Source organism: Meriones unguiculatus, chromosome 6 (genome assembly GCF_030254825.1).
Source record: "Meriones unguiculatus strain TT.TT164.6M chromosome 6, Bangor_MerUng_6.1, whole genome shotgun sequence".
NCBI lineage: Eukaryota > Metazoa > Chordata > Mammalia > Rodentia > Muridae > Meriones > Meriones unguiculatus.
The window spans coordinates 3,586,338-3,608,032 of record NC_083354.1 but is presented as its reverse complement, the minus strand read 5'-3'; the positions used below and the strand labels follow the sequence as shown (position 1 = coordinate 3,608,032).

Sequence of the window (21,695 nt, the reverse complement as noted above, 5' to 3'; positions counted from 1 at the left end):
CACACACTCTGACTGCAACAAGGAGTGCCGAGGGCACTTCACAGGGAGGGCGAACCGGAAGAACACCACTGTTTACAGTGTCTTCAGAGTATCAAATCCTCCAACAAGCCAATGACTCTGGAAAGCTTCTTTACTGCCATCAAAAAGACACACATCATAAAATTCCTTTTTCCTTGAATCACTCAAACATACAGAATATAAAACTTGGGAATTTTAGCGGAGTAAAAATATATAACTGACCATCAGTGTGGCAAATCAGGGGGAAAATAATTAGGAATAGCTAGAAACTTTTCCCTCAAGGTGTCAGTCTAGCACTTACACACGAAGTCAAACACACATTAGTAGTGATTGGCTCAAGATTATTTTTTATTGCACATCTGTGTACATGTCTGCTGCTTGTGGGTGGAACTGAACTGAAACACTGACTTAGTTTCAGCCAATTTCCCATCAACTCAAGTCAAGTGGTGAACTGCCTATATCTCCCCAGGGATTCTTTCCAGGAAGTTAAGCATTACCTTTCTCATTCTGTCTACATACCAAAGCACACATTTTAACATTTTTTTTTCTTTTTAATTTTAAACACTGAAAACCAAACCAAACAGCATACTATAAAAATCAAAATTCACATGTACACACATACTCCAGGCCCAAAGAACTTCTGACACTAAACAGTGACTATACATAACCACTCTGTCGAACTATTTGGTAATCCTATGCTTGTTTTAGAAAGTTTTAACTCTTTAAGGAACTGATTCTTTCACAATTAGGTATTCATATGTCCTCTCTTGCTATCTTCTTACACCAACAAAACAACATGAATCCAAATCTCCCACAGAAGCCATGGGTGTTGACTAAACTGTCCTGAAGAGTTAGGAAACACATAGAACTTCATCAGGTCCCACTGCAAAGAGGCCTAAGAAATGAACAGCCCAGTGAAAAAACAACAGTTCAAACACATCTGCTGCGGCAAAAAGAACATGCTGGCCATTAGTGAATCAGAAGCAATGGTGCCTTAAGCTCATCTTATTTTAAAATTAAGCTCTTCTCAACTACTCCACATTCTCAAGTGAAAAAATTATTTTTAATGAATTATTCCTAAACCTCACACTTCACCCATATTTTCATTTATAAGGTAATTTAGAAGAAACAATCCTACTAACCTTAGCTTAACATTTTTCCTGACACATTTTCACATAAAAGTTACTAAAATCACAATTTTGATAAATTTCTCTTTAGTTATACAAACATTATAAACTACGGGAAGAAATCATATCCATTCCTGCTCTGACTACTACACTGTGCTACCAAATCTGTAAGAATGCTTGCGCATGGGTTTTCTTCATGTGGGTGTGGCAATCACGGCCTGGGAGCAGCATACTCTCTCCAGTGAGCTAGCATCCATGCTTGTTCCACATAGGCACTGCCAGAGGCCCCTGTGGTGTCCTTTCAACCACAACAAACTCATCAGGGTTGCCAGATGCCTCGTAGAAAACCAGCAAATCTTGTATTGCATGTTCCTCAACCTGGGAGGAAAGACAGAGATATTTCGTTTTTAAGGAGAACAGGTTAGCAGGATAGAGTGGTATTCTGGCTTCCTTTGCAGCAGCTGAGACTTTACATAGAAACAACACAGCAGAACTGAATCAGAAGCCTTGCTAGTCCCTTGGCCTTGTGAGAAATCTTGAGCCTGAGCAGGAAGATTACCATGAGTTAGAGGCCAGCTTGGACTGCAGAGTTAGATACTGTCTCAAGAGACCACAACAAATAACAAAACCCAAAGACCTAGGGTCCTCACCGAGCTGAAGCTGAGCGAACACGACACTCACCTGAATGAGAGCCAAGGGTTTCTCCCGACTTCTGATGAGGGCAGCTTCTTGTTGCCGCTCTTCTTCTACGATAGATGCAAATGTGACTGGAGCGACTGCAGAAGTGGCAAGTGAGGAAGATAGCCAGGGGCTGTAAGAATGACAATACCACCTTTAATTCATGTCCTCAAAGTTTTGCATATAAAATTTCCTATGAAATATTACTAAGCAATGCTGTCCCCTACCCCACCCAGCAACTCGTACATAATGCAACCGGGAACCTCTGCAGAAATTACAGGATGTGAGGCGAAAACACAACAAAGGATAATTATTATTTTATTTAAGTGTTACAGGTAAAATTTTAGAAAATTCTAAAAAGGTGTAACAAATTATATACTTAACTCTTACTTTAGAAAACAGAACGTTCAAGCAATACATCCTAGTGCCTTCAACTATAAAATTACCCATTTCGTGTGTGTATACATAGTGTATGTGTGTGTGTGTGTCACTGTGAAGAACCAGCTCAGCATTCAAGGCCCACAGGTAATCAATTAAGCTTACTTGGGACTGTCTAGAAGTGGGAAATCAGACACATGATTGCTTTCTAGTACTGGAGTTCCATGAGTTGAGCATCTGTAAAACAAATTCCAAACATTGGGATTAAGGATTTCAGTAATATTAGTGAAACTTCTAACAGATACAGCAGAGCCGCGAGCTCCTGACTCGGGAGACAAATGACTGTGTGCAGTCAAGCCTAGCTTAAGGAGGACAGGCAAACAAAGGCATCTACAGAGAAATGAACCGCACAGAGAAAGCCTCAGAAGGAGCACTCTTTTTCCAATGATGCTCACATATCATTATGTATGGTGTTCGGGCGTACATGAGAAGTACAAATGCCTGTGTGAATAGTTAGCACTCATACCTTGTGGGTAACTAATATACCCACAATGTATGCTCCAGATGACTGACAGAATGTTATAGAAGATGCAATCTGCAAGTTTCTGGAACCATACTCCCAAATAAACCATTTTGTAAACTGCCTTGGCTGCAGCATTTTATCACAGCAACACAAAAGTAACTGATACATGAAGGTATTGGCTGTATTGTCCTTCTATTGTGCTTTAACACCACAGCAAGCCTCTGGTCTCCAGCCCTGGTCTCACTTGCAAGATCTTCCCAAGAATTTAACCAAGGGATGTTGCATTAGGTCTCCATCCAAGTTAATCCCATCAGAATGTAGACTGTTCTCCACCATGTTACACTCTTGTCTAGATTTAAAGGTTTAAGAGCCCATGATGGCAATGTGAGGGTGGCACGTCGCGCTGAGAGCTCCCGTCTTCTATCATAAACACAAAGCAGAGAGAGCACTGGAAATGGCAGAAGGCATTCTCAAAGCTTGCCCCCAGCGACACGCCTCCTCTAACACCGCTGAACTTCCTAAGCCTTCCCAAACAGTATCACCAAGTGGGGACCAAACATTCAAATGCCCAAGCCTACTGGGAATAGCTCATTCAGCAATCACACTTCAGATACTGGAAATCATCCTGGTGGTTCTGGAAACCAATAAAAATGTATTGACACTCTAAAAGATGCACAAAGAATGTAGAGTTGATAATTATGTAGTTGTTAGATAACTATAGTAAGTCAGTAATTAACAATTACAAATTGTTAATAACAATTACAATTAATTATTGTTAATTAATAGTAATTAACAATAACAAATTGTTAAATAACAAATTGTTAATTAACAATTAAAAATTGTTAAAAAGGAATAGAGCATGGGTATGACCAGTATACACCATAGCTGTATACTGAAACATCACAAGGAAACCTGTTATTTTCCACAGTTAACATTAGCTAATAAGGGATTGAAAATGGTATGTTACTGGCTAACAAAACTATATTAACAGTCTAAGGAGATTTCAAACCCAGAGTCTATTAAATTGATATAAAATAAAGCTTTAAGAATAACAATTGTATTTTGTGATGGACTGTGATATATGAGAGGAGAAATGAGCCTCAGGAGGGTTATAAGCCTCAGTAGGGCTATTGGGCCCTATTTCATATACGGTGACACCAAGGAACAGCTATACTGTGACACTGAAACATCAGTCTGATTGTAGATTTAATGCAACGGAGGGCTTGGCTAGCAAGTCACCCAAAAATGTTAAAAATCACAAAAGCATGTCTCATAAGATTGTAATCCCACAATGCTTTCCACTGATAATCTTTGATGGATAATTATACTAATCACTGCTTTATCCAAACAACTGGGAGTTTGTCAAAATTTTATCATAAAACACAGGAAAGCTATTAAATAAAACAGCTAGGAAATTTTCAAGAGTTCTAAGCTTTCAGATAATACATAGTTATTAAACTTCAGGTCCTAAAAACAAAACTAGACACATAACATACTTTCTAACATACAACCTGTATATATTTAGCCTTCTGAAAAAGAAAAATAGACCAAAAGGTTATGTAAAATATTCTTTAAAGATTTTTGCTTAATTGAAAAGTACTGTCAAATTTAGGTATTAAAAGAACTAAGCTATTTTTACTTAGACAATATCTTTTTATTTATGAGATACTATACCAGCTTTATTTTTTAACATTTACCTAATATTAGAACTGATATAAGCATACTAGTAATTTTGTTCCAGAAATCACTTTTCATGGTGATTAGAAACACGGCTCACATTTCCCAGTCCAGATCTGCAGAATTATTTAGATGAAAGGAAAATGAAAAAAACACACAAGGAACAAATCGCTAAAAGGACCACGAACCCTTCCCTTTTGCATTTTTACACCTCCAGATGAAACTGCCTTTCTTTGCTTGCCGTTGCCTTGGGGCAAAAATTAATTTTTAAGTCACATTTTCTACAATTAAGACAAAAATTTGTGGTCTGTACTTTCCTCAGCTGAGGCCTGACCCTTACAGGCCACCCCAAAGGACCACCAGCATTCCTGTCTTCCTGCTTTTCTTCTATTATTTCCTGTTTATGCTGATTATTTCTGATTACAGCTGCTTATTTATGCTGTTTATTTCTTCTTTAAAAATCTCAGCCCACATTCCAAAGCCCTTGACAACAAAGATCAATGGTGTTATTTCTCTGCTTTTTCCATGATCACACATTAGAACAGGATGGTTGAGGCTACAATAGCTCAAGTTTCTGCTCTTCCTCTACATCTTCCTATAAATCTAGCATGACCTCTGCTGCTGCATTTACCTGTCATTTAACTCTGATGGGCCATAATGTATATATATTCCCGTTTAATCAGACTTAAATCCATTCAGGGCTAAGCCTGCATGTTGTGTTTTTATGTATGCCCAACAGAAGCCAGTACAACGCTATGCCCTTCCGGGTATCCCATTATCTGGTGAGTATTTTGTTTGTCTACAGTGTTTCATATGTCCTTCTTAAATAAGTAAGAAGAAATTTACTTGTGAATTACATGTTTTCTATGATTAAATAAACACTAAAAACAGCCTATACTTTTTACAATACCTTACCAATGAGAGTCATTTATATAAAAATTAGTTCCTACATCAACTATCAAGCTTCTGACACATGAGCTTTCAACTCAAATTTCCAGTCATATCATAGCACGCACTTCTCATAGTTTAGTCCCAATATGACAGCACACTCTAGTGACCAACTAGCAAACCACAGATCCTTAAGATTTTCTGTTTCATCACCAATAGCAACTTACTCAATGAAAATTAAAATCCCAATCTACACCACTAGCATTTGAAATATAAAATACTATAAAAACAAACATAATTTTTATACTTTCAAATTCATACCAGAGACGACCAATAAAATTTACTATATTCAAAACAAACATTATCTGAAAAAAGTTACAGTTTTAATTCATTTATTTATTCAGTGAATCATCAAATACTCATTAAATGCCCATTTTAAGCATGTGTGTGCAATGACTAGCAAAGAGAAACATCACCCTTGCTGTAACCGTGTTGATATGAAAATAGCACACATACATCAGACAATCACTAGTGCCAGGCATGGTTGCTCACACCTTTAATCTCAGCCCTGGGGAAGGCAGAGGCAGAGACAGGTAGATCTCTGTGGGCTGAAACCAGCCTGGTTTACACAGCAAATTCTGAGGCAGTCAGAACTAAACAGTAAGATCCTGTTTCCAAACAAACAAAAGAATCACTAGCAACAGCTATAGCCATGCTCAGAAGCACAGCAGAGATATGTAACAGAAATTGACTTAGTAAAGAAGTATGATGCCTCTAAAACACCCAACTAAACAGACTGTGAAAAGTTGCAATGAAAGGTTAAAGTAATAGAAAGAGGGACGGTTGTGAACAAAAGAAACTTAAAGACAATATACTACAGGGATTATTTCCTAAGACAAAGTGAAAGAAGTTGACATAAGCCAGGATATGTAGAGCTTGGAGGCCATAGTAAAAGTTCTAGCTTTTATTCTAAAGGCAGTAAGTTTTATATTTTTAAAAGAAAACACATTGGCTCAGTGTAGTGAAGGAAAGAAGAAAGAAGACTGGGCATGAAACCACTCTCATAACTAGGGTAAAAAGTCATGGTGCAGGGAGGCAGAGGCAGGCAGATCCCTGTGAGTTCGAGGACAGCCTGGTCTACTAAGTGAGTCCAGGACATCCAAGGCTACACAGAAAAACCCTGTCTCAAAAACCAATTAAAAACAAACAAACAAAAACAAACAACAATAACAACAGAACAAAGATGCCATGGTGACCTGCGAGCCTTGGTTATGAAGTTTAGTGTATGCATTAAACACTCAAGAGCTAAACAGACTAGCAAGCACTGCTTACTAAGGAATGAAGAGCAGGAACAATGAGGTGTTTGTGATGAATCTACAGTTTAACTTTCGATTTGTGAGAGCATTATGAAAATATCATGCAGTTTTGGTGTCACGCATAAGGTCAGATGTCTTTCTGAAGATCTAAACAAGGTGGAAAGGCCAAGAACACAAATGAATCTGAAGCTCAGATCATAGACGAAAGTAGTCTGTAGTATAACAGAATATATGCTAATGCTCATGATATACATAGTATAGAGCAGAGAAAATAAAATAAGAAAGTGAGCCACAATGCAGTTCTGGTATAAACAGTCCCATAGTAGGGAACTATTAAGGTTACCCAGGCTACTCTAGTTTAAACACGGAACAGACTCTAGAGAGACATAAAGTGGTAACTGACAGCTCTTGTAAGAGATCTGGCCATGCAGTGGGGCAAGGCTGGCAAGGGCAGGATGACTAGAATAAAACTTGGAAGAAAAGTGGGAGATTCATTATTCCACCCAGACTGGATGAAAATACTTCAGCAAACAAGAACACAGAGGGAGAAAAATCTAGTGCATGAGAAAAAGTTGAATCTGTATAAGAACTGAAAGGATCAATTAATGATGACAGCTTCTGAAGCAGAAAGAGATAATAAAAAAGAAACATTAAGATTTTAACCTGAAAATTTAGATGTGAGTAGGCTTGTTTTCTATATTTGAGTTCAATTTAAAAGAGCATTCTTCTTCTAAAATTATTTGAAAAGCTAGGGAGATAGTAACCTGATCCTTTTGAGTCTAAGTTTCTGTACTGCAACAAAATCACTCAAAAACAGTGCTTCTAAATGTACCTGTGTGCAGTAAGAAAACCAACCACAGTATCAACAGCAACAACAAAAACAAAAAGAAATGTCTCTAAACACTTCACATATACCAGAAGTTCAGACACAAGTGTTGTTAGAAGCCTCTGATAGCCCCTCAGTCTCCACGGAAGGGGAAGCAGAGGTTAAACACCTCTGGGGCTCTATTGTTTTAATCAGATAATTTGTTTGATGCATTGAAATTGAACAGAACATTTCTGCTGTTGCTGATGTGTTTGTCTGAGACACAGACTGCCTTAGAACTCGCTAGGAAGCCCAGGCTGGCATTCACGGCAATCCTCCCTCAGCCATTCAAACAGTAAGATGGCAGATGTGAGTCACCACACCTAGCAGGACTTCTTAAAAATGGATTTATCAGAAGGAAAAAAAAATTAACAAATAGAATCAGAAATAAGATGTTTGTCATTACATAAAACATTCATCTGGCTACAGTTGCCATTATTTCTTTTCTCTTTCACTATCAACACTGTGGGCACATTCTGGGGAGATGAGCATGTGAGTCCAACCATCACTGGCCTTCTAGCAATCAGGAATATTCGTTTGCAAAAAAAAAAAAAAAAGTTAATATAAATTAAGAAGTCTGATAGCACAGGCCTGTAGGAGCTTAAAGGAAGGAATTTCAGGAGTTCAAGGTCATCTTCAGTTATATAATAAGTTCAAGGCCAGCCAGGCTGGACCACAGAAAACCCTCTCTCAAAAAAAAAGAAAAAAATTATATACCATATTGAAAAATTAATTAAAATGCTTCTAATAAATTATGGACAGATTTTCATGCATCATGTAGGCATTTAAAATACAAAGCATCTCTGAATAAACAGTATAAAAAAATACCTATAATAGTTGAGTTAGGTAGTACATACTTGTAATCCAGCACATTGGAAGCTAAGGCTGGAGGGGCCCAAGGTTAAGACAACCAAAGAAGTCCCAGGCTAGCATGCACTATGAGATGCTGACTCAAAAAAACGAGAACTAAATGAATAAATAAAAAACTTCAGTTAGAAACAGAAACACCCAAAGTTCAGTAACAGACACGTGGAGGTAGACTGTGGTGGACATTCAACAAGTAAGTGGAATCAACAGTTGATACATAAGAAGATGGATAAGTTCCAAAGTAATTATAGTAAAGGTCCGATTTTATGGTCTCACTGGCAGGAGATGCTAGAATGTACAAGATCTGTGATGTTAAGAATCAATGGGACATGACAGGGAAAGGGGGCATGAGGAAGATTTTGGGAGCAGTGATCATATTCACTCCTCTGAGTGTGTGACCATGTCATGGGTGTAGTTGTACTCCAAAATTTAAAACTGTGGCTTAGATATGCCATTTGTTATAAGCAAATATCTCCATAACTGTTACCAAAAGAAAAGATAAAAAAGAGGAAGAGGAAATGGACTTGTTAACTTTAATCCTAAATGTACAAAGAGCTATAATATCAGCCTTCTATATTTTTAACATCATTTCAGAACATGAAACCACCACAGAATAGTTTAAAGTAGAAAATACATTACTTTTAAATTTATTACCTCATGACATTTAGGGCCTGAGAGTTTTCAACTCCTTTAAAACAAACTTTTTTGACATGATCTCCTGAACCATGACCAGTAACAGGTTTTTTTTCTTCTAGTAAAAAATCCCGGAATGACTTGGATGAAGGTGAATTTAGAGATGCCCTGAAGAAGAAAGCAAAGATCATGTTAAAAACACTTAGCAAAGGGACATTACAGTGAAACTGTCAAAGAACAGGAAAAAAAATGTAAGAACTGATTTTATAGATTTTTTTCAACAAAACATTTTCAAATACACCAGCTTCATAGATATTTCTTTTCTCTTTTATATCCTACAACTGTCTATTCCAACAGAACTTCAGTGTGCATGGTTGGACAGGGCATGGTATACTAATTATGTTTGTGAACTTGATACAGGCTAAGCTCATCTTAAAAGAGAGAACTTCATCTGACAAAGTGTCTCCAATCAGGTTGGCCTGTAAAAAAATCTATGAGGAGTTTTCTTGATTAGAAATTGATACAGGAGGCTCCAGCCCACTGTTGGACTATCCTAGGCAGGTAGTCCTAAATCATGGGGATGATGCCAATAAGCAGCTTTCTGCCTTGGCTTCTACTTCAGTGTCTGCCTCCAGGTTCCTGCTCTGACTTCTCTCGAGAACAGTCTGTGACCTGGGATATATAAACCAAACAAACCCTTTCCTCCCCAAGTTGGGTTTGCTCATTGATTTAACACAGCAAAAGAAAGCAAATGTAAAAAAAAAAATAATACACATGAAAACACATCCATTAAATGGCTATTCAAAGTATATGCAAAAAATAGGAGGATATACATTAAAATTTCTGCAGTTGGCTTAATTAAATTTTCCATGTTGTTGAAGTTTATTGATTTCAAATCAACAATGAAAATTATGCTGTAAGAAAAAGGAATTACTACATACCAAGGCTAAAGATAGACTCTAGGTGTTAAAATTAGCAACAATTCTAATATAGCTATTATAGTTGTGCAACAAATAAGAAAAAATATGTTTGGGAGGTGTGCTGGTTAGCTTTTTGTCAACTCAACACAAGCTAGAGTTACTTGGAAAGAGGGATTTTTAATTGAGAAAATGCCTCCATAAGACTGACCCATATAAGCAAGTCTGTGGCACTTCACTGTTGATGACTGATGTGGGAGGGTGCAGCCCACTGTGGGTGATGCCAACCCTGTGCAGTGGTCCTGGGTTGTATAAATAAGCAGGCTGAGCAAGCCAGTAAGCAGCATCCCTCCATGGCTTCTGCTTCTGTTCATGTCTTAAGGTCCTCCCCAGACTTCCCTCAATGATATACTGTGATATAGAATTGTAAGAAGAAATAAGCCCGTTCTTCCCCAAATAGTGTTTGGTTATAGTGTTTTATCACAGCAATAGAAACCCTAACTGTGAAGGAGGAGTGGATAGAGGCAGGGGAGGGAGGCTATCGAGGGAGGAGATATGTATGAGAGAATAGTAATGAAAAAAGAAAGAAACTCTAACTCAGACAAAATGAATTAAATGACATATAAATAACTCAGCAGAGAAAAAGAAATAAAAAAATAACAATGGCATCTCAAAACTAAAACACAATGTTTAAAAACAGTTAACTTCAATGGACTTGCAGACTGAAAGTCAATAAGGAGATAAACGAACTGGAATTGTTGACTGTGAAGAACAGACAGATGACTGACATTAATTTAAGTCAGCCATGGAGAGTTATGAGACAGTTAATGGCCACCATATATAACTAGAAAACCAGAACCAGCAGACAAAAAAGAAGAATGTAAATCAAACATTTTCCACAAAATCTTTCCACAATTGAAAGGAGACATAAATTTAAAGATTACAAAATATTAGCAAACTCAAAGACAAATACAAAGAAAAATGCCCTAGGGAAACTAAAACTTTGCTTTAAATTATAGACAAAAGAAAAAGTTGGGGCCCAGCACACTTGACTGCCTATCATGCAAGAGTCTTCAAGTTTGATTCCAAGAACTGATCTGGTGTTTGTGTGTATCAGGGGAGAGAGGTATCATGAGAGCAGACCCAGAAATTCATCACAATATGACCATATGGCTAGATTGTTTCAGAAACAAGGGAGACCAGGAAAACAGCATGAAGAAATCATTGACACGCCAAGAAAAAGAAACATGTCAATCTCCCCTACATCTCCAAGAGAAGCTTTGGAGCCATTAACAGGCCTTGACTCTGTTAGATAGGAGCCAGAGGCACCTAGCCAAGATCCCTGAAACCAGACAATAAACACTGAAGCTGCTTTGTAGGGAAAATGTATTATGGAACAATAGATAATACAATGCACCATGGGAATACAAAGGTAATGAGGAACTTCTATAATCAACCCAGTGGAAAAAACTGTGAGAATTTACATGGTATAGGGAAATAAATATTTATTTATTTATAATCTTTAACCTAAAATTAAGTGCGCGTATACCCAACAGTTATAGAATATCTTAAGTTCACACTCATTAGCTGTGCACAGTAACCACCTATAAAGTAGCTAATTCGGCAGACAGTCTAGCAAGCCCTTAAAGCCCTTTCCATTGGGTACGCCCAGACTTAAAACAGTGTCTCGTTTCCCACAACTTTACTTTCCGAACGTGGGCTTTGGCTATTTTCAATCCTGAAGCCACAGAAACTTTATAGAGAAACATTTGCAGACATTTATATCCATGCAAATATTACTCGGGATTTTGTTCCTTAGCCTCAGCAACTTTAATGAATAAAATTTCTAAGTCAAAAAGGTTAAATAACTCCAATTATTTTATATAAGCTAGCTCAAAAGAATTTACATTCAGATATCAAGCCAGGCCACAAAGACCATACATTTTCCACAAGATGATAGTGAAAGACATATTTCTCCAAGTAAAACATTGAAAAGAAAAAGTGCCCAGATCCCACATACACTTAATGTTTTTCATTAGTTTCAAAATTCAACTGGCTAGAGCTTAATTCTAATGTAAAAGCTCATTATATTTATATTCTCCATGGCTACACCTAATTGTAGGTAGCAAGGGCACAACTATATCTTGGGAAAGTATATAGGGTTAGTGTATGTGTATTTGAATAGACGAGTAAAAACACTACCATAATCATGGTGTAAAATGTAGCAGGCTCATTTGTGCTTTCATTAACTGCACATTTAATATTAATATAATGAAAAATATAAAAACATCTACAAACCTACGTTTTTATAAGGGGACTCTGCAGATAATGAAATGTAAGTAACTTAAAAAATCACTACATCACAAATACCTTCTATAAAGATAGCTTACAAATTAAAATGCTAATTTTAGATTTATTTTCTACTTTTTAAAACTAGAATGTAATTTAAACTCTGCCAATTATTTTTCAATTAGTATGTATAAAGGATGGTATCTCAGCAGTAGTCACTATACATTACTAATGCGTTTTCACTGCACATGTGTCTAATTTAAAAATAAAATTGTGTATTATACTGAATAATGTGATTAACTGTACCATTTTAAGTATGTGTTCTATATAGAACTAATAATTACAATATAACAAAAGCAGCATCTTATATTCTTTTTTTTTTTTTGGTCTCAAGCTCAGTTTAAGCTTTATACATAAATTCAAGAAAGAAAAATCATTCAACAACTAATAATGTATTTCTCTTTGTACTCAACATGCCTCAAAGCTCCTAAAAACTGACCATTAACTATTTTATATAATGTATTCTTTAAATTTCTAACAAATACTTTCTTGTCTGTGCCAGTGACAAGATAAAATGCAGATAACCTCACAGCCCATTATGTAGATATATTATGAATATTACTCTAAATAGGAATCGACACAAATATACATATGTGCACATCCTTATAAATTATTTCAGTTTAGTGTTTAATGAGTATAAATAAAAGTAACATATGGATCCTAAGGAATTTCACAGAAAAGCAGTTTTGGAGGCTCTAAAACAGTGCTGGAGTATAGCTCAGTGGCAGAGTGCTTGCTTTGCAGGCCTAAGGCCCTCGGTTCAAGCTCTAGCACTAAAGAAAGAATAAATATTTAAGATGAAAATATAGTTGAGTCTAAAGTGATAAAAGAACATTAAGCATAAACATTAATTTTTTTTAATCATTAATAAAATTAATTCAGAGACTGCTTCCATCTTGAAGTCAAAATAAGCTGGTATTTGGTCAGTTGAATAAATTGTCTTGATATCTTAAGATATATAAAATTAATCACTCATTTGTTTGCTCTTAAGTTTTTCATAAAGAGTATAAGTTTCATAAAGAGTATATAATAAATATCATTTCTATTTGAACACGGCATAATTATTTTTCAAAGGTGTTTCTGCCAAACTTAATGACAGTTCCCCATATTCCTAGAATTTCCTTAATGAGCAATTGATTCCCTTTGCATTTTAGGAAGACAGTGCCATCCACATGGAGCTCAGCTCATGCTGCTAATGACCAGAGAAAAGAGTTCAGTAAATTTGAAGATCAAAATCTAAGGTGACAAATACTTGATTGCTTTTCCTTAAAATCCCACATAAAGTGAACAGAAAGTAATCAGAAAAAAGAGGTAAAAAAAAAAAAAAAAAGAGCAGCCTGAGGCCAGCACGACTTTGTATCAATAGACAGCTACAGGAACAGCTAGGGTGAGGGCACAAGAAAATAGAAACTGGAAAGGGCCCACACTAACTACTGTCTGCTGGAGACATTCTCAGGACCAGACCTTTTGTGTGGCTTGGGGGCTAAATATCACCTACAAGGAGGGCGCAAGACAAAGCTGAAGTCACAAGTCAAACGGGAAAGAGGAATAAGCTGTGTGCTACGCATCAAGTCTAAATTTGAAATGGTAGAGCATGTGAAAAATCTACAGTAAATGTTGAGAACAGAGTGCCAGGGTAACCTCCTTATCCCAATCAGCTTCCAGAATGCCAGCACCTAAATACACAGACCTCATCAGTGGAAGCTCATTAGAAAACAAAGTCTCTGGAGATGAGGGAAAAAACACCAGACAGAGTACCAACATATGAGGGGTCCCCGAGGGACAGTTACATAATTTCCAACCGGAGCATAAAAGCAAAGTAAGCAATAAACTATTACAAGACATAAAAATGAACCACAGCAGCAGAGATCACTGAAGCAATGTCAATCAAGTGCTAATTTTAATATTTTATGAATGACTCACACATTATGATATTTTTGGACTTCCTTTATCAATATATTGCTAAGATTCATGGTTACTTTTAGTAATATTACCTTTCATTACTCATTTAAAGTATTTCACTTTAAAAAATATTTAGCCATTCAATAATAACAGATTACAAGACTGTATCAATACTTAGTTATTAGAAGTAATGATGATATGGACTTTCTTACAGTGTGTGTAAATAGATTTCTGCTGCACACATACCAAATGGGAGAAACATTACAGAACAGATGGATCTACCACAGTATCAGCATCCTGAACACTATAAGAAGGCCAAATGGCACCACAGCAGACGAGGCAGACCACAGAACATAGGTGCCAAGAAACATATTGCCAGGAAAAAGCCTGAAACTCCCTTTCCTTGTTTGCTGCTGGCTTTTAAAGTAAGCCAACTGATGACAAAGTGAAATCCACATTATTAAGCTCAAAGTATCCTCAAGCATTTACCTTCTTCTCCCAGACTACAACAACATCTAGAATGGTCATCCATGCCTGTGTTTAGAGAAAACACCTCACTGCTGTACCAGACCCACTTCAAATCTTCAACATCTCTTGGCTGGATTTTCCCATTTCCTGTTCCTTTGCTTCCTTTCTCACTGACTAACTTCACACCTCCTGGTGGTTTTCGTAGGCACTGACTCAGTTCTACAAGGCGACAGAACAAAATCAATTGCTTGCTGTTTTCTTCAAAATAATTTGCATTTTTGATGGTGGGGGAAAAACCAACAACAACAAAATCCCTCATTTTCAGAAACAGAGACAGGCATGAGCACTCCCAGAATGTCCTGGAATCCTATGAGACAGAGGGTCCTACTGTCTCTTCCTTGCCCTTCCCACTATCCTTGTACCTTTCTCTTAAAGGTTCCAAGCATTATGACCTGAGTTTCCACAAAGGGAAGCTGGAAGATAGCAAGAACAACATTTTACACAACTCATCTTTGGAAGATTCCTAGTAATGTGGCCTGGATGGGAAGACTGATGGCACAAGCTCCGCGATGAAACGAAGTCAACGGCATTGCTCAAACTGCTCAGAAAGCAGTTTCAACGGCTCTGTGCCAGACAAGTAAGGATGCCTGCAGAAGGACCAAGGGATCGAAACACTAAACATCAAGATTACTTCTATAAAACTTTAGTGTATTCAGTCCTTATTTTAAAATGACACTAAATCCCCTTTCAATAGAAACTACAGAGTGGCAAGAATAGCATCCAAAAGTAAAAAGTAATCCACACTTTTGAAACGATGATGTCTGTTAATACATATGAAATTATAATAAAACAAAAGTTTTGTTTTTTTTAAGTCTGTACTTGTGGGTCGCCAAGCCAGGTGAGGGACAATAGAGCGCTTCCCATACTTCTCTCAGAGAGCACAGCAGGCATGGGGTCGCTCCCTACACAAATCAAGCTTGGGCCTCCTCAACTCCATAGAGAAAGTCAGTTAAGCTTCTGTTCCCTTGCCAGAGAGCTGGCTTCTCAGAAATCATGTGATCCGCAGGTCTGCTAATGTGACTGATAGGCTTGGGGAGTCCCTGGCCCCTCTATAGCACTTCTTCCCATGCTGTGCTATTTGAATCAGTCTGTCATTCATGTTTGCCTGTCTTCAATCAGGTCAGCACATGCAAATTAGGTGCATTTCTTCACTTGTTCCTTTGTCCTTCCCAACCCCAGCCTCTGACACAGTCTTGGGTCACCACTCTGGATCCTTTTTGGCCCCTGCTGTGCTTGGCCTCATTTCCCCCTCCCCCCAGTCCAATGATACCAGGACAACAAATCCAGCATGTACTGCAAAGTTTCAATGTTTAACTTAAAAGCCAACAGGGAAAATGAAATGTTTAAAAATACTATAGAAACACATGCAGGCGAGCCTCAGAAGCGAAAGCAAGAGCTCTGTAATTTGAACAACGGGAGCATACCATGCATTCACTGGCTTGGGGGACTTTGAAGGAGCTGTTAGAATTGGTTCCATGCTGTTTGTTCCTGAATTGTTTTCTTTGGTGCTCAATGCAATCATTTTCCGTTGCTTCTGAGAAAGTTTGATTCCATGAGAAATAATTTTTCTAAAAATTTAAGAGTAAACCAATTATTTCTACTGGCTTCTGAGAAATCTTAGTCTCTTAAGAAATCATTATACTAAAAACAAAATTGAGCCACTCAGCATTAATCTCTGCTTAATCAAAGACATCGTCACATGTTTCCTATTACGTTTCAATGGTTAGAATATCAACTTACACTGTTGATGATCAAACAGTGGTTAAACATGTGCCCCCAGAATAATACACTTTTCAAAAAAAAAAAAAAACAGTTAAGTCTTGTGCACATCTTAGAAATAAATCATCACAACAATCACCACAACCACTTCAGCACGACTGTGCTCCAGCCTGTCCTGTGCATTAGTGCACACCTAGCAAACAGTACAGAGGCTGCTACCTATAGAGGGCTTATAATTATTATAGCAAATGCACGGAAGTTACAACAAAGCGCCAGTATATCGTTCCAGTTCTGTAGGACAGAAATACAATACAACATGGCCTGAACTTTTTTTTAACCAACCCTAAGTTTGTCTTTGGTGCTGCGCCATTTTTTTGTTTGCTTTCTTCTTTTTCCATGATGGTTCTGAGATCCACAACAGGAGGACTCACAGGACTAAAAGACATAAAAATAAAAATAAAGTAATATAGCATTCGTTATCTATAATGTGCAACACCAAACTTAACTGAACCTGTAATTATATGTAAGACCGATGATAACTACTTTATAGTCTAAGTAATAATTAAATTCACTTTTGTCGGCTTCAGTCAACCTCAAAAGAGGTATTTTGAATGGCTGCTACTCCCACAGAGGAATATATGAACACTAAATACTTTAAAGCTCTTCAAGGTGAGTGATAATCTGAAATTATTCTACTAGAGAAACAAAAAGCCAATAACAGAAGGAATCCTGGGTCATCTAAATTAGGTAAAAGAACCCACTAAGATTCTAATTAAAGTCTATCCTTCCAGATAAATGAATTAAAAAAAACACATTTCATTTTTTTAAAAACAAAATTCTCATTACCAGTTATTACTAACAAAAAGATGCACTTTTCAGAAAATATGAGATGTTCAACAACACTGGAGACCCCCAATGAGGGTCCTGATACGAGTGAAATCTATGTTATAAATAAGAATAATTCACACTCTAATGATGCTAGATGTTTGAAGACATGGCAGAGAAGCTGCACCCGTGAAATCTTAACGATAAAGTTGTCTTAAGCAGGGCCTATGTAATGACACTGACAGGAGACATGACAGTGTAGACAGAGGAACTTTCAGAAAGCCCCTCCCACAGATGAAGAGTGACAGTCAAATGGATGGCAGCTGAGAGAAAGAGAATAGGTTTCCTCTAGCGGCAAGCTCCCTGACTGGTTATCCAATCTCAAGTGGTCAGCTCTAACCACATGTACAAATGAGGCACACTAAATGGAGTGTGTGTGTGAAGATACATATAAATATGAAGCAATAATGATTATAAACGAAGAGGCCATGAATTTGAGGGTGGGAGACAGGAGTTGGTGGGGAACAGTTGGGATGATGTGTATGAAATTCTTGAAAGAATAACAATATAAATTTTAAAAATAATTATAAAATATCAGTAGTAAAAATTCCCGTAAAAAAAGCTTATTCACTATTCTCCGTAGGCAACACATCACATGAATGTAGAAATGCTGGTGCATACACTAACACTGAGAATCATGTGACTGCTAAGCACTTCATGAATGTACACAATGCTGAACCAAACACGAAGCCAGCCTTACTGCTGGCTTTACACCAGCTATTCTTTAAATGTTTATCAAAACAATTAAAAGATGGTTCTAAGTATTCACACAAATTATGCGTCACTGATGATATTGCAATGAATCATGCCTTGAGGAAGGAAGGGCCTACCATAGCTGGTTAGCAATTTTTATACAAATAATTTCTGTGTATTAACATAAATTACTATTCTTCATCAAAAATATTCACTTGGCTAAAAACGCACAGCAATCTTTCAGACATAGAGAACATAGTGAAAATCCTACCCGCTGGAGTGGCCACACCAGGCTGGGCTCAGTTAAGCAACTTTCACTCTTACCTGTCCTCCATTACAACTATGTGACAGGACTTAAGGCTGACTCCATGAGATGGAGCCCATGCCTGACATTGCTTGAGTGGCTAAAAACATTAGACTAGAGAGATCACAGGTCTAGGGAAAAAGCCAAATGCTACTATTCTGCTAAATGAAAAGAGCAATAAAATGACTCCTAATGACATTCTGCCATACCCACAGATCAGTTTCTCACTCAGCCATCATCAGAGAAGCTTCCCCTGTAGTAGAACAAATACAGAAACCCAAAATTGGACAATGTGCAGAAAGGAGAGACTCTGGAACACAGTCTTAAGTGTCATAGTCAAACCACTCTCCCCTCAGGGCTGTGAGAACTGAGGGAGAGGAGGCAGAGATCTTTTAAGAGCTCGAGGGCATGGAGAATATTAAGGAAACAGTGTATTCTAGACACAAGAGAACTGATGCACAGATGAACTCAGAGACCGTGGCAGCGTGCAGAGGGTGTGCCCTGGTCTAAGCCAGATGGGGTCCCAGGACTGAGAGGGAGAAGTGGTATGAGCTCCCATCCTTAACCCAGATGCATCTCCAAACTGCTTACAAAGGAAAAATTACGTTTTGCCAATGAAGTTGCTTTGAAAAAACAAAGCACTCTTAAGGGTAATTCCCAGAAGTTGATGGCCAATACAAAATTAACTCAATAGTATTTTTGTAGATGTTTTGTCTCAAATTGCTTTTATTTATTTATTTATTTTTGAATCTTGCAGGTGCTTTGCTTATATATCACGGTTTCCAATTTTGTGTTTTCATTGGTTTGGGGTATATGAGTGTGAATATTTGTGTCTGTGTATTGTATCTGTATGTGCATTTCCTGTGGTTTTTCTTTTTTTAAATTCTGGAGAGTTATTTGTTTTTTTGACTGTTTATTTTCTAAAGAAAGACTCTACCTAGCACTGTATCAAAGCAGATACTAAGACTCATAACCAAACCTTCAGCAGGGTACATGGAATCATATGAAAGAAGGGGAAGTTAGTATGACGTGGAAGTTGTGGTATTTTTACACAATGGAATACTACTCAGCAATCAAAAAGGAGGAAATCATGAAATTTGCAGGCAAATGGTGGGATCTAGAAAAGATCATTCTGAGTGAAATATCCCAGAAGGAGAAAGACAAACATGGTATATACTCGCTTATATAACCTATACGATATGATAAGCATAATGAAATCTATACACATAAAAAAGATAATCAATTGAGCGGACATGGGGTAAGATGATCAATCCTCGTTTAGAAAGACAGATGGGATGTGCATTGAACGTATGACAGGAGTCTACTGAGCGCATCTGAAAGACTCTAACTAGCGGTGTTTTCAAAGCAAAGACTCATGACCAAACCTTTGGCAGAGTACAGAGAATCATAAGAAAGAAGGTGAGTTAGTCTGATGGGGAAAGGCTAGGAGCTCCATAAGGACCAAATATATCCGGGCACAGGGTCTTTTCTGAGACTGACATTCAACCAAGGACCATGTATGGATATAACCTAGAACCTCTGCTCAGATGTAGCCTGTGGTAGCTCAGTAAGCAATTGGTTTCCCAAAGTGAGGGGAACAAGGACTATTTCTAACAGGAACTCAATGACTGGCTCTTTGGTCTCCCCACCCCCGAAGGGAGGAGCAGTCCTGCTAGGCCACAGAGGAGGAATTTGCAACCAGTCCTGAAGATACCTGAGTTAATAAAATGTAACTAATAATAAAAATAAAATAAAAGAAAAAGAAATAAGGCAGGCATGGAGTTGGATGGGTAAGGATGTGGGGAGGATCTGGGAGGAGATAAGAAAGGGGAACTATAACCAGAATATATTAGAAAAAAAAATTATTTTCAATTGAAATAAATAAAGAATAAGAAATCCTACCTGCAAGAGCCAGCAGCCCAACTGGAAGCGCCTGCAGGGTCCACTCTGTTAGTGGGGATGAACTGGGGAGCAGACTTAGTTGTCGGTGATCTTTCCCATTGTTTTAACTCTTCCCTAGTACACGTAGGAGTAGGAGGAGTTCCGTTCACATACAGCTTAGATCTTCCCTGTGAAAGAAAGGACACCTGAGTACTAACAGCAGGCACCTAGCTCAGTAGCATGGAGACGATGGTCACTGGCACCCAAGCAGAAAGCACTTTCAACTCCTGTGTCTCCACACCCCCGGCTCAAGCTCCCACCTGCACCATATACTACCAGCTGGCTGCTGTGGACACAGGAAAGTAAATGCACACATTAAACTTCTACTTAGAAAAACAGCAAACAAAAATAAAAATAAAAGTATATACAAGAGATGAAGCAGTAATATTAAAATCCAAATTTTAGAAGTTAGCTTTAGACATCAAAATTTGGTAAAAGTATCTTATAAATCTTATAATCCACTCTATGATATGACATTTTAAATAAAATGGAAGTAAAGTAATAATGGCACTTCAGAGGGGCCCTAAGGTCACTGCTAGTACAAATGGCTCAGGAAGATTTTAAATAGCGTGTGTACTGTGAGGACAGATTCTTCTATTCTCACATTCACTACACGCCTTCTGCCTCGCTTACACCTCAACTGTCCTTCAGATTTACCTTATGAAAACAACAATTTTCCCCAAACCTCTGTATTGAATTTGAATACTTTGTAAGAAGAATAAATTTATAGTCTCAAAAAATTCCTAGGTGTAAATCCAGGTGATGGTGCTTCATGCCTTTAATCCCAGCACTTGGGAGGCAGAGGCAGGTGGATGTCTGAGTTGGAGGCCAGCCTGGTCTACAGCTGAGTTCCAGTACTGCCAGGACTATAAAGAGAAGCCATATCTCAAAAAACAAGAACAAAGAAAACACATACACATGTGCACACTGGAAGGAAGGAAGGAAGAAGGAAGGAAGGAAGGAAGGAAGGAAGGAAGGAAGGAAGGAAGGAAGGAAGGAAGGAAGGCAGGCTTCAATGTTTTGTGAATTTGGCAAAGGTTGCAGAAAAAAGATTCAGTTTCAAAAAATGTACCTATTTTCCTTCCTGTGGAAACAACTGTGGAACAGGTAGGAGAGGATGTCTACCGAAGCCTCCTCAGAGCTAAGCCTCTAGAGGAGATGCACTGCAGCTAAAGTCATTCACCCAGCCAGCCCGGCGAACAGCTTTCTGGCTGGCTGTGTTCCACCATGAAAGAGAGATCACAGCATTTGAAACTAGGCTTACTTTCAAAGTCATTTGTCTCTGATAAATTCTATCCCATTTTAACAGGCACTTCCTGAAATACTTTTGCAATTAGGCTGCAAATATACTTTTCAATATATCTATTCAATAATACTATATTATACATATTTAGCATCAATATATTTTACTTACAAAAGGATTAGAAATAAAGATAAAGTTCATAAAGGATTCAAAACTTCATTAAAATGTCTAAAATTAGAAAAAT

At 37.6% G+C, this 21,695-nt stretch overlaps 1 protein-coding gene across 4 annotated transcripts in view; it reads right to left on the bottom strand.

Moving 5' to 3' along the window:
• Positions 1–342: 342 nt before the first annotated feature.
• Ibtk (inhibitor of Bruton tyrosine kinase) overlaps positions 343–21,695 on the bottom strand; it is a 72,895-nt gene continuing 51,542 nt past the window's right edge. For all 4 annotated transcript variants that reach the window (XM_060384672.1, XM_060384674.1, XM_060384673.1 and 1 more), the window contains 7 exons: positions 20,170–20,336; positions 16,728–16,820; positions 16,091–16,234; positions 8,992–9,138; positions 2,367–2,438; positions 1,827–1,956; positions 343–1,523 (listed from right to left, as the gene is read on the bottom strand). In XM_060384672.1, the coding sequence (XP_060240655.1) occupies positions 1,392–1,523; positions 1,827–1,956; positions 2,367–2,438; positions 8,992–9,138; positions 16,091–16,234; positions 16,728–16,820; positions 20,170–20,336 (885 nt within the window). In that variant the 3' untranslated portion in view covers positions 343–1,391. The remainder of the gene's footprint in view (positions 1,524–1,826; positions 1,957–2,366; positions 2,439–8,991; positions 9,139–16,090; positions 16,235–16,727; positions 16,821–20,169; positions 20,337–21,695) is intronic.